The sequence below is a fragment of the Gekko japonicus genome, unplaced genomic scaffold, assembly GCF_001447785.1.
Source record: "Gekko japonicus isolate JY-2015 unplaced genomic scaffold, Gekko_japonicus_V1.1 scaffold373, whole genome shotgun sequence".
In the NCBI taxonomy this organism is placed as follows: Eukaryota; Metazoa; Chordata; class Lepidosauria; order Squamata; family Gekkonidae; genus Gekko; species Gekko japonicus.
Window position 1 is genome coordinate 217,011 of NW_015167542.1, and position 12,675 is coordinate 229,685.

The 12,675-nt window shown below is 43.9% G+C and overlaps 1 protein-coding gene across 1 annotated transcript in view; it reads right to left on the minus strand.

Annotated features, from left to right (window-relative positions):
• Nucleotides 1–6,965, minus strand: part of PRELID2 (PRELI domain containing 2) — a 63,640-nt gene extending 56,675 nt beyond the window's left edge. The window contains exon 1 of the mRNA XM_015413613.1: nucleotides 6,858–6,965. Coding sequence (XP_015269099.1) covers nucleotides 6,858–6,932 — 75 coding nt within the window. The 5' untranslated portion in view covers nucleotides 6,933–6,965. The remainder of the gene's footprint in view (nucleotides 1–6,857) is intronic.
• Nucleotides 6,966–12,675: the final 5,710 nt, after the last annotated feature.

The following is a 12,675-nucleotide window of genomic DNA, read 5'->3' on the forward strand; positions in this document are numbered from 1 at the left end:
CAAAAGGGATATAGTCACAGTCCTATTGCACCATATGGAAGGGCTTGCCCTTCTTTAAAAAAATTCAAATAGGTATGTTTAAAAACAGTTTGATCGATACAAAAGTATACGGGAATTGTACATGAGATCTGTCACCACAAAGAAGATGTTTCATGCATTATGGAGGAGGTGCCCAAAACCCTGTACACAAGCTTTCATACCTCATTCTCTGAACAGTGGTCATGCTGGCAGGAGGAGAACAGTGTTTACCTAGCAGCCACAAGCTGGGCTTAAGAGCTGGGAGAATGCAATCTCTACACGGTGAGATTCAAGTTGAAGGTAAAACATCTGTATTTCCCAGCCTCAAGGGATTCCATTGCATTATGATTTCTTGAAAAACTGTCACTGCCAGCACTTACATTTTAGCCACTTTTCATTCTCCCAGGGCCAGGCTGAATTTTTCACCATTACTTTTACCCTTTACCTGAGTTATAAACACTGTTGTGCGGGATCAGAGTCTCAGGTGTTTTGTCATTTTTTCCAGACATACTGCAGAGAGTTGGGAATACAAAAGTATCAAATACCTTCTTTTAGCAGTTACATAATAAGGCAGAAAAAGCTGTGTAATACCTACTCCTTTAATGCTAAAACAATACTTCACAACACATAAAATAAGTATAATCGTGGCTGCATGCTACACAACATTGGCAAAAGACTTCATTTTGTTTTTGTTCAACGAACTAACAAGGCTATCCCTGTAGAATTGGTATCCACTGAGGCTGTAATCCTGGGCACATTGACTAACGAATAAATCCTATTTAATGCACTGGATCTTACGTCTGAGAAACACACACAAGAGAAACAGCCTGCAGGATGAATTCTTGAATGGACTTAAAGATACAGTATATCTTTGAAAATCCCAGCTGGATGATCTATTCTTTTCAATCTCATTTTTCCCTTGCTTTGAACTGACTGAAAAGTGCTATTACACTGATCATTTGCAACACACAAACCAAAGTTGTCTCAATAGTAACATTCAGTTAAAAGGATTTCTGAACTGATTGCAAACACTCAGAGCTGGTGAGCTAAAGCCAATGAAATATGTTTTTTCTTCGCATTTTTAGAGCAATAACACTGCTACCAAACAGATAACATTCATACTGTTTCAATCAGGCCCGGCTAAAAGAAATGTTCTAAAACATGGGTCCCCAACGTGGTGCCCATGGGCATCATCATGCCCACCAACACCTTTCCTGACAGCCAAGTGTTTTTTAAAAGTGGGTGGGGCTCCATTGGTCTCATGCCACTAGAGATCTCATTGGCTGTGCAGATTAAAATAATGTTTCCGTGACAGCTGCCACTACCGTCTCGGTTGTATTCCTCTTTCCCAGCGTTTTTTTACCCCTGCACTTGGGCTTTCTGTGTGTGTTGATGTGCATGGCTCTGCCTCCCATGACAACCATTTTGTGGTTGGCTCCACCTCCCGTAGCAGCCATTTTGTCGCCAAACTTGCCACTCTGTATCAGAATCCCACAGGTGCCCAGAGACTCAAAAGTATGGGGACCCTTGTCCTGAGACATTCACTATGGTTTCGATTCACACATACAGGAGGCTGAAGTGTCAGAATAGACTGCACCACTTCAGACTGAAAACAGAATATTGCTTTTTTATTTTAAAAAACTTCCTGCAAACCGGAAAATCTAGACAGCAAGCAAAGAGAATGGATAAGATCATGCTTCCGACTGCCCTAGTTTACTATGTGCAAGGAGGGTCTTCTATGTCAAGAAGCAATGAAATCTACCAGTCCATTCTACCACCTCAGTTCTTTACCATCTCATTCTCCTGCAGGTGCAAACCAGACCTGAGAAAAGGAATGATTTGGATAGATAACCCACTTCTGCCTGCTTGGAATTCTGAAGAAGGAAGAAAAGTCTCACTGAACAGAACGGTCAACTGGAGCACAAAAGATACTGGGGTCTGTTTACTAGAAGTTCAACAACAACAACCCTCCCCCCCCCATTCATGGTGAGTAAAAAGTGCAGAACAAGCCACCGCCACTGCTGTCCTTCACTACCACTGTCCACACTATCTGCCTTCCGTAGTACCAGCAATTTTGTAAAAGCATCCATTCCTCATGAACTTCAGCGAAAGCTAAAGTAATCATAGCTGTTGATGGTGGTGGATTAGCAAGGGGCAGAGGATTTTTCTCTCCAGATGTGTGGCAGTAAGGCAGTAGTTCTAAGGCTGATCCCTCTGTATAGAATTCTCTATTGGAGTTGAACCAGCAAACCTGTTATTGATTTTAATGAAGCCGGACTGCTGACTAAAGTGAAAAGTTATTCAGGAACTGAGTTGAACACTACAAGAAAGAGGCACTCAAAATGTTAAAAATACACAGGACAAAATGCTACTGAGTACCTGGATGGACCTGGGTTGCTAACACTGCATGAGCAAAGGGGCTTCCTAGAGGCAGCTGGCCAGCCACTTTGTGAACAGAATTTTGGGACTAGATGGGCCTTTGGTCTGATCCAGCATGGCTCTTCTTATGTCCTTATGTAAATGCCTGGGAATTTTGAGATAAAGACTACAGAGACATGAGGAAATTTTTACAGCACCACCATCAAGGCCATTTCTTGCCATTTTTAATCCTGCTCTTCAGCTTCTTCAGGGTGAGGTTTGTCCAACTGCAAGTGGGCAACTGGCAAGGCTAGGGTGTAACAGTGATCCGCTAAGATCCTGGGGGCAGAGGAACAGTGTATTCTTTGAGCCCCTTGAAGGAACAGCAGGATAAAATATGGCTGGGAGACAGAAAAGCAACAAGAGAAATCAATATATTGAAATAAAGGAATTATAAACAAAAAAAATTCTTAAAAAATGAAAACTGTTGATAAGAGCAGGGCTGTCAATAAGCTTCCATTAACAAGTTTACAGATGAGAAGATTTATTCTTTTATATTCACCTGAAACAAACACTACTGAGAAAGAAAAATCATTGTAGATAAATATAATACTGCAAGCAAGGGCCAAAATGAGACACAAAGGCCCTTAAAATGGGGGAAGTGGCTGTTGCTTGAAAAAGTTGTCCTTTTGAACAAAGTGGGGAAGGTATTAAACAAGGTCACCTGCCCTTAGTGTGCTAAGTGGGAAGCAGGCAGAGAAGCAGTAATTATTTTTTAAATTTCCATTTCATTTCTAAAAAGTCACAGCTAGAGGGCAATAAAGTCAGTGTTAATGCATTACGAAGATGTATAATTAAGCAGGTTCTACAACTGTATTTAGAGAGAAACAAAAAAAGAGTGGGAATTTTCACATAGTCACTAGAACTTAGCCGCAAAACGACACATACAGGCAGATGCATGTAACTTCCCGCACCCAGCATTTTTAACCGAAGAACAGCATTGGAAGACTATAATCCAGGGTGGAATAGTGGTAAGAAAGAAGCAGTGCTTAATGCAGGGGGAGGGTAAATCAATTATTTCACCCTTCCCATTCATTGACAATCATAGGCTGTGGTCACACGGAGCATTATCCACGATACAGAGACAGAAGATAGGCGGATTTTTCGGGCGCGATCAAACCGCAACATCTGGGAAGCGTAGAGCTCCCGCGGCTAACCTGAGGCTTCCCGCTGAAGATACGCTGTAAAAAACTAGTACCTCTGAGGTACTAGTTTCTGGAAACCGTGGGGCAAGGGCGGGCGTCTGATCACGTTTCCGGTGGTAGCTCGTGGCATCCGGCGCCCACCCATGTCCCGTCGCGAAAAGGTTTGTTTTTTTTTCAAGTCTCCACGGGATGCGCACAAGCACCCAACAGCGCATGTGAACACTACAGTTTTAAAAAAACCACAACCCCCGCCGTGCCGTTTCTTTGCCGCGCCACAGGATTGACGTATGATCGGCACCTCCCCTCGAACCATGGGACGTCACCTGGACGTTTGATCCGGCTGCCGCGCGGTAGTTCGCTCCGGGGCAAACTGCCACGCCTCCCACCCCCACGATATCCGGCCCGTGTGACTGGGGGCATAGTTTTCCAAGGCTGCTTGTCAGTTAAAAAGTGGGGGGGATGAACATATCTAGACATAAAATCTGTAGTTTCTATTAAATATCACTGGGATACGTTATTCAGAGATTTGGATTGCCATGTCACCTCTATGCTGGCAACATCCAGCTCTAGTTTTATGTTAAATCACAGAAACAGCTGCAGCCTTCTCTAAACCAGTATTAGACAGCTATGGCAAGTGAATTAAGAGGCAGAAGAATCCAGGCAAGACTCAAGAATTTGCCCATGTTTGAAATCAGGTTTACAGTGCAGAGAAATTCTCTTGGGCCATAGCTCGCTGTTTGATAAAGAGCCAAGGCCAAGTACACTGTTTATGGAACTCGTCATACGTTTTTGCTGGTTATCACACTATATGGTGGTTTGGGAATTGTCATATATGTTCTTGAATGTTCCAGGCTTGATTGTTAATGTAGGGGTGCGGTCAGACGGCGTGCTGGGAGCGGTTTAAATTGCCCTGATGTGGGTTTTTTTAACCTGGAGAATCGCGATCACACTCTCCTCCTTGCTCCGGATCGCTGTGCAGCCACATCACTCCCTGCCGTCCACACGCAGGAGCGTGCATCAGTGTTGTTTTGCTCTCTCTCAATTAAAGTTTTTGCGCGTGTGCAGAACAGCGATTTCCACTTCAACCCGACCGCTGTAAGACTTCCCTTTAAACTTTAAAGGAACACTTCCCTTTAAATGTTTACCCCGAAAATGGCCTCCGTAAGATCCCGAACTCATCTAAACGCTAAAACTAGGCACCGTTTAAACATTGTTTTTAATAACGCGGTGGCAGAGCTCCGCCTATGTGCACACCACCAACGCTTTAAAAAAATTGTGGGCAAAAAGCGGAAGCCTCGGGCAGCTTTCGAGCGGGGAGGGGGCTTAAACCGGAAGTGGCTTGAGACCGGAGGAGCGATCACACAGGGGGAAAATGGAGAATCAGGAAAACACCACTTGGGGACCTGGTAACAAAATACTCCGGTTTAAAGGGGATTTGAGCTGGAAAGCCACGGCTGGGGACGGGAGGCAGATGTTGACTGTGTGATCACACATATAAAATTCGTTTCTGAACTGGTACGACACCAGATCAAATGGCGCGTCTGAACGCACCCTAGGACTACTCAAGAAAACCATCTGGAAGGAAACACTGAACACAGCTCCTTGCCTGAGACAGATCATCAGCATCACATAATACCAATCTCACATGAGCTGCAGGGCCTACCAACTGGCTTCCAAACCAAATTTAAAATGCTAGTTTTGAACTTTAAATCTTAAATCAGCAGTCCCTTGTAAGGCATCCATGGGCACTGCGGTGTCTGATGTGCTTCCTGCTATTCACGTTCCTCTTGAAAATAAATTCCACTCTAGTGACCTGTTAATGGTTGCCTTACACATGATTACTAGGGCCAGGTTGGTTTTTGCCAGGCATTGGAAACAAAAAAACACCAAGTTACAAGACTGGTGGTTGAAAATAAAAGGAGATCTATACCCTTGAGAAATTAACAGCATGTCAGAAAAGCAGAGACACATTCGAATTAGAACTATTATGATCAGAGACTATACAGAAGATGGAGCTGGAAATGGACTAGGCTGAATTAACTCCATAATTGCCCTATGCTGATAAAGGGTGTCTATCCATTATGGAAGGTTGTATAGGGGAAAGGGATTGTAATGTAATGTATGTCTTTTTTATAGAAAAACAAGAGGCCCCAGTCTTAAATATTCTAAGCCCAGCCTACTTTTAATGCCTCTCTTTCAGAGTCTATCCCAATACCCACTTTAAGCTCTGCATTTCTGCATACAACCACAATGAGGGAAGAAAGGCTACTTGCAAACATCTTTTTAATACTGTAAAGGGCAAGTGCCAGTTTAACATGCACTAGCTACAAACCAAGTACCCAGGAGTTTTACAAGCCGTTTCTTATTTGTTTCTGGCTGTACTAAACGCCCTCTGGAAAGTATACAAGACACAGGAATCTGGCAAAAAGAGGGGGGGGGAAGCGAGAGAGCAACAGTCACCCGGAAAATATAAGATCTGAAAAGGCTCTGGGAACAAGGAAAGTATAAGAAAACAAAAAAGGTATTAGAAAGATGGGCCACAGGCTTGCAACACCCACGACAAATTGCTTGGGGAAAACGTGCGGGGGAAAATGCATACAAAGTAGAACGCTTGCGAGAAGCAGACTCACGGGCCGACTGCACACGCACACACCTACACCAGAAAGACAAGCCTCGAAGGAGACGCCCCCCCGCCCCCATCCAAAAGTCTAAAGTGGAACAAGAAGGGGTAGAAGAGGATGTAATACGCCACATAGAAAACTGTTGGGGGTGCGACAGAGAAGCGGAGAGTGTCTTTAAACACGCTTTAGCAAGACCGATCCCCTGAAAGCAACGGAAGAAGCTTCGCTAATGACTTGAGTAGGACCGTAATTGCAGCCATGGAGGATTGCGGGGAAACAGCCGCACACCAAAGACAAGAAGAACAGAAAGCTAAAGGAAGACGGAGATGGGTTATTATAACCACCCACCCCCCGACAGCCTTTCAGCAACTTAACTTCTAAATAAACGCGACGCTGGGAAAGGGGCGGGGAGCGACGGCATTATTTCCAACCAACGCCGAGACAAAGCAAGGGCTTGGCGCCCGCCTGCCATCTAGGGCCGCCTCTGGAAGTGAACCCGCCTCGTTCTGGCCTTCTGGGTACACTTTTTAAAGAGGCGCAGAGGGCCAGCCTTGCCAGCATGGCAGCAGGAGGAGGAGCTCAGAGGAAGTCGCGGGGGCGGCGAAGGCGTTCTCTCTTGAGCCCAGGGGTGAGGAAGAGCCTTTGGCTCATTTACCTTTCGGAGATAGCTAGCCACCACATACTCGAAGGGGTATCTGTAAATTGTGTGCTCCTCCACCGTCACCCCCATAGCGGGAGCAGAGGAGTGACTGCCCGGCCCGCTCCGCAGTCTTGTACCCGCCCCACTGCCAGGCCCCGCCCCTCCCCGGCTGCTGCACCCCCTCCCCCTCCTTCCGCAAACTCCCGCGGCTGAGTTAAGTGCAATTTGATAGAGCTCTGCGGGTTCATTGCCTTCCAACAAACCTTCTTTGCTGGTCGCAGGTTAAGCACACGTGGAACAAAACCGGGGAGAGGGGGTGGAGTACACATCTTTCATTTCTGTCTACAGCGTTTGGGGGCAAGGAAAAGGAGCGGATGGCATGTGTTGACGTCTACTAGCTCGGGCAACCTATGACTATCCCTTGGCTTTAAAAAGCATCTAAACAACGCACAATTCATATCTGTATGGTTAGCACCGTTTAGCATGAGAGTTTCATACGGAAGTATTTTCCGCATAGGAAATTAATGGCGTTTGAACCGTACTATCGCAGGAGCCCCTTCAGTGTCCAATTAATTACTAAACTGGCGTCTCCCATGTGTCTCGAGCTGTGTCCACTTCCCTGTTTCAGTTTTACGTGACAAACTCCCTGAGGCTATTTGGGGCAAAAGTGAAGCTACGCCCTACGGAATAAAGTATGAGTCCAGTGGCACCTTTAAGACCAACAAAGTTCTAGTCAAGGTGTTAGCATTCATGTGCTCGCACACTTCTCCAGATACAGTGAAATAGAAGTTGCTAGTCCCCACATATAGGTGGACAGCAAATTAACATACAGCATAATGAAGACGAAGAGGAGGAGGAAGGAGGAGGAGATTGGATTTATACCCCACCCTTCACTAAGAGTATCAGAGCTGCTTACAAACTCCTTTCCCTTCCCCTCACCACAATAGACACCCAGCCTGTGAGGTAGGTGGGGCTGAGAGAGCTCTGACAGAAACGGCTCTTTTTCAAAACTATGGCTTGCCCAAGGTCATCCAGCAGCTGCCAGTGGAGGAGTGGGGAATCAAACCTGGTTCTCCCAGATTAGAGTCTGCGCAGTTAACCACTACACCAAACAGATGCAAGGACCAAACAGGAATAACAGGGTTAGTTTATATGGTTACTATTTGTTTGGGTTTAATTGGGGGGGAACATAGTGAAGGAAATAAATATGTCAAGATTGGAGATTGATGGGCAGATGCTGAGAGTAATTAACTGAGACCCTGCCATTATGCTCTATCCATCTCTTCTCAAGCATGAAGGCAACCTTACAGCATCTTCTTCTTTGAAGTGGGGTGAGTGGCTGTGTAGAGTCCCCTATCCCCAGACCAAAGAAATACATTCTAGTCTGCCCTTCCAAATTACACAACATTCGACTATTCATTACATTACATTACAATCTACTATTCTAATCTATTATTCCAAATAAGTAATAAAATAAGGACATTTGGCCCTTCTGGGGGATTGGTGAGAATACAGATATAAGGGCTGAATGAGGTTAGTGTATGAAGTGAGATAAGAAACCAATATCCCTGTTATGTCCATTGTTCTGAGTGTTGTAGTAACTTACAACTCAACAATTTCCCTTTCTAGTCCATTCCTGAAGTTCGTTTGCAATAAAACCTGGAATAAAACTTTGTTGGTCTTAAAGGTGCCACTGGAGTCAAACTTTGTTTGTTCTACTGCTTCAGACCAACAGAGCTACCTGAAGCTACGCCCTACAGTTGGTTTTTGCTGGTGCTATAAACAGCAGTGTTTTACTCGATTTCTAGCATGCATGGAGCATTTTTTTAAAAACGAAAGACCCAGGTTTAAATCCCCACTCTGCCTTGGGAAGTTTGCTAGGTGCCTTTGCTCCCTCTCTACCCTTGCTCTTTGTACCCCACCAACTAAAGCTACACTAGTCAATGTGCTTTTTTACATGGATATTTTTTCTTTTTGTCAGTTCAGGTCACAAACTACTTTGGTTTATCCCAGGATTTCTGCACACATTTTTGTGCCTTTAGTTTTCACTTTGGATTTCTTTTTTTCCTCTGTCTCTCTCACCACCACCCCCCCCGTTCTTTTGAAACCACTTTTACCCCGATCTTTTTCTGGAAGTTGATTTTGAGTCGCCTTTTTCCTGGAGCATAATGTTTCTGTCAGTTTTCTTTGTCTCGCCCATTCCCACCCACCTCTAGCCCACTTTTCAATTATTGGATTGTGGTGGTCAAACCATTCCCTCTCCTTACCCCACCCTGAAAATAAGTGGGCTTTTTAAAAGTATCAATATGTTGCTGGAGCATTGTAACAATAGGGTTTGTAGATTCTCTGAATTCATAACTTTCATTTTTTAAAAGTCTCACCATTTCCCTCATGCACATATGCCTTTTCCCGTTATATCTCCACAAGGGAGGAGGATAGAGACTTACTTTTTTTAATGGAAGCTGGGAATTCAGAGAATCTGCTAAGCTTGTTGTTACAACACTCTCTAGATATATTGATATTTTAGTGTTTTTTTAAAGGGGAAGTGCTGTGACACCACTGATGATGACAGCACCCTTCCTTGAAAATCCTCATTATTTAAGGCACGTGCAGAAGAAAATAAACTGACGTGAAAATGCAGGAGGAAGGTAAACGTGTAGAAGAGCCCTGCCCAAACTGTTTCCAGTGCTTGTGGATCAACTCCTAAGAAAATCAGGAGTAAGTCAAGCATGCGGAAAAGCCTGATGTTGCTATCCTGAGCAAGTTCAATTCTAATGGCTCTCAAGTTTCCCAGTTAGACAACATAGAAAGAGCCAGCCAGAGGTGCTGCCTCAGCATTGTACTGCATTTCCACAGCGCAGCACTCTAGTGGTGGCCCTGCCAGGCCCTCTAAGTCATTAGAAAGAGTCAGGCTTTCTTCATCCCCAACCCTAATGAGCTTCCTGCCTCTGTGTCACTGGGATGGAAAGGAAGAACACACAGGTAGGCAGCCACCCATGAGTTGGGGAACAAAGGCCTGTCAGCAACTAAGACCAGTGCTTCCAAATCAGTGTGAGTTCTTTCTGTATTTGTGGCTGTCTTTCTGATGCCATGTATGCATTTGGTGGTCATGCTTGATTCACTACACAGATTGTTCTCTACTTTTGCAGTTCCATTTTCTGCATTGTTTCATTCCGTGTCTGATACTTTTTTGTACTTTCTAATTTCTATAATCCTAGCCATATTGCATTTCTTTTTAGATATCTCATGTGATTTGATCACATTGTTTTGCACCATGTAACCTGCCTTGAGTCTTGATGATTGGGGGATTGTTTACAAATAAAGTAAATAAATAAATAAATAAATATATGTTGCAAATAATTTGCCAATTGTGTCAGAGAAAACTACAAGCCTGAGCAATCTCTGTGTTTAGTACAGGTAGTACTAATGGCACACATTTTTTTCCTCACAGAAGCCATATAACGGCTTTTATTAAGACCAGTCAAAATAAGAACACAATGAGCAAGTATTTGAGTTCACTTCATCAGGCTGGATGTTAAAAGGGTGAGGGGAGCTTTTAAGGCCTTTTCATCAGCATTTCAGTGGATACAGGGCACCCTTGCATGCTGGAAACAAGAAGCAAACAAATGGAAGCTATCCAGTCGAAAACATTAACAACCAATAATTGATCAGATGTCAAAATAGAAAAAGCTCTAGTCTTATTACTGGTTTAGTCTCAGGAGAAAAATGTAGGGCAAATGCAGCTCTGCATGCTTGACCCACTGGAAGGGTGAGATGTTTGTGTTGGTGACAGAACCAAAGGTTCTCTTGATGCCTCTCCTTGCCTACAGGCGAACAAATAGTTTCCTGCCTCTAACCTTCTTCTTTCCTATCTTTCTTTTCTCTCTCTATGATCCATGCAGATGGGGTCCAAAATGTCTGCAAGCAGACTCACTCACATGTGGCCAGCTCCAGGGGCCTAGGGCCATTTGTAGAAAATAGTGTATTGATAGATTTGTTCCTCATGGGAGTGAAATATTATTTTATAAAGCATGCTTTCTCTTTTACCAATGCCTTGGCCTTATATCTCCAAATTCTGTTTCCTTAAGACAAATGCAGTGAAAGCTGCCACTGTGCAACTAATTCTGTTAATCATGCTTTAACTGGGTTCAAAGGGCATTAATTTTCTAACAAAAAGATTACTCCCAGTTCTCTCCTAATTGTCCATTTCTAGAAATACACACTGGATGAGCTAAGCACTCAAGCTGAAGCTACAAGTGACACATAGACAAGTATGTGTCTCCCTCAACTGTCCCAAAAAAGAAAAAGAAAAACCAAGGTGGTCTCAGAACAGTGTGGCACTAACTGGAAAACTTGGTGGTGGATTGGAGGAGCCTGGCCCATTGAAGGCCACCAAGGCAAACATTTCTTATGACTCCTTTCTCACAATTTTTGAGCCCCCCTCAGTTCAGAACACACTTAATATGCTTGATTATGACAGAATATATCTCCAGCAAAACCTTGCCAGTTCCTTCTTTGGAGGTTTTTAAGCAGAGGCTAGAGGATGGCCGTCAAACAGCAGTGTTGATTCTATGACTCAGTATGAATTTAGGCAGATCATGAGAAGGGCAGGCAGGAAGGAATGTGCCACTGTTCAGCTCTTTTGGTAATTCCGGTCGCCTTTTTTGGAGGGAGGGGAAGGGAGGAGGAGGAAAGAGACAAAGAGAAAACAAAATTGGAGTCCCAGCTTTAAAACCAACAACGTTTTATTCCAGGTATAAGCTTTTGTGTGCAAGCACACGTCTTTGAAGAGTGGGTGGATGGATGGATTCTTCTGACAAGCACAATGTTCACTGAGGAAATTATGTTGGCTTATTCTGAAAAGTTTGGTTTAAAAAAAAAAAGATTTGATTTCTCTGTCCAATCCGGATTTATTTTCTTTCAAAAATACCCTGATTAGGAATAAGAACACTTGGATTGGTCCTTATATCTTGCAGAGTGGAGTGATTTCAGATGCCAAATGATAATAGCACACATTGGTAATGAGACAGGAAAACTAGGTCTCAGTCCAATCCAGGAGGATGCAATTCAGCAGTCTCTCTTTCTAATCTCCCTTTGAAATTCCTTTGTAAGAAGGTCAGCAACTGAATGTTGTGGTTTCTAATGTCAGACTTATGTCTATTTATTCTTTGCATCCTCCTAGACTGAATCCTCCTGGATGGAACTGAGACCTAGGTTTCCTGTGTCATTACCAGTGCTGATATCTCCACACCTACTTTCCCTCTGCATATCACACCTAATCCAATCATGCCTGCTATTGCCATTAGGCATCTGAAATCATCTTTATAAAGTTTATATCTCTGGTACCTTGTGTTACCAGATTGGCTCAGGGATCCTGGAGGTTTTTTGTCTTCCTTTGGGCATAGAGTCGGGAGTGGGGGGGGGGAACTGTGAATTTCCTGGGTTGTGTGTGTTCCCTTGGCGTACCTTCCAGCTGTATGTTTCCTGAGCTACCAAAGTGACTTAGGGAGTCGATATACTCAGAAGTAAGCCACACATTATTCATTGAGGGTTACTCCCAAGCAAGTTTTTGTTGTTGTTGTTGTTGTTTTTAGGATTGCAGCACTAGGGCCCGTAGAATTTTGTACCCCTCCCCCCCACAGCCCTTAAAGGGCCTGCTCAAATCCATTATTTGGCTATTTTCTGGTCAAGATCACCTTTGTCTCTGTCTGAGAGAGAAAAGTAGTTTATGAAAGGTTTATGGAATGGGTGTGGTAATTCCTGTTCTTGCTCAAACCTGGCAGCACCTTGGCATGTGAGATAATAACTGTGCCATGACATTTGAGATCAAAAT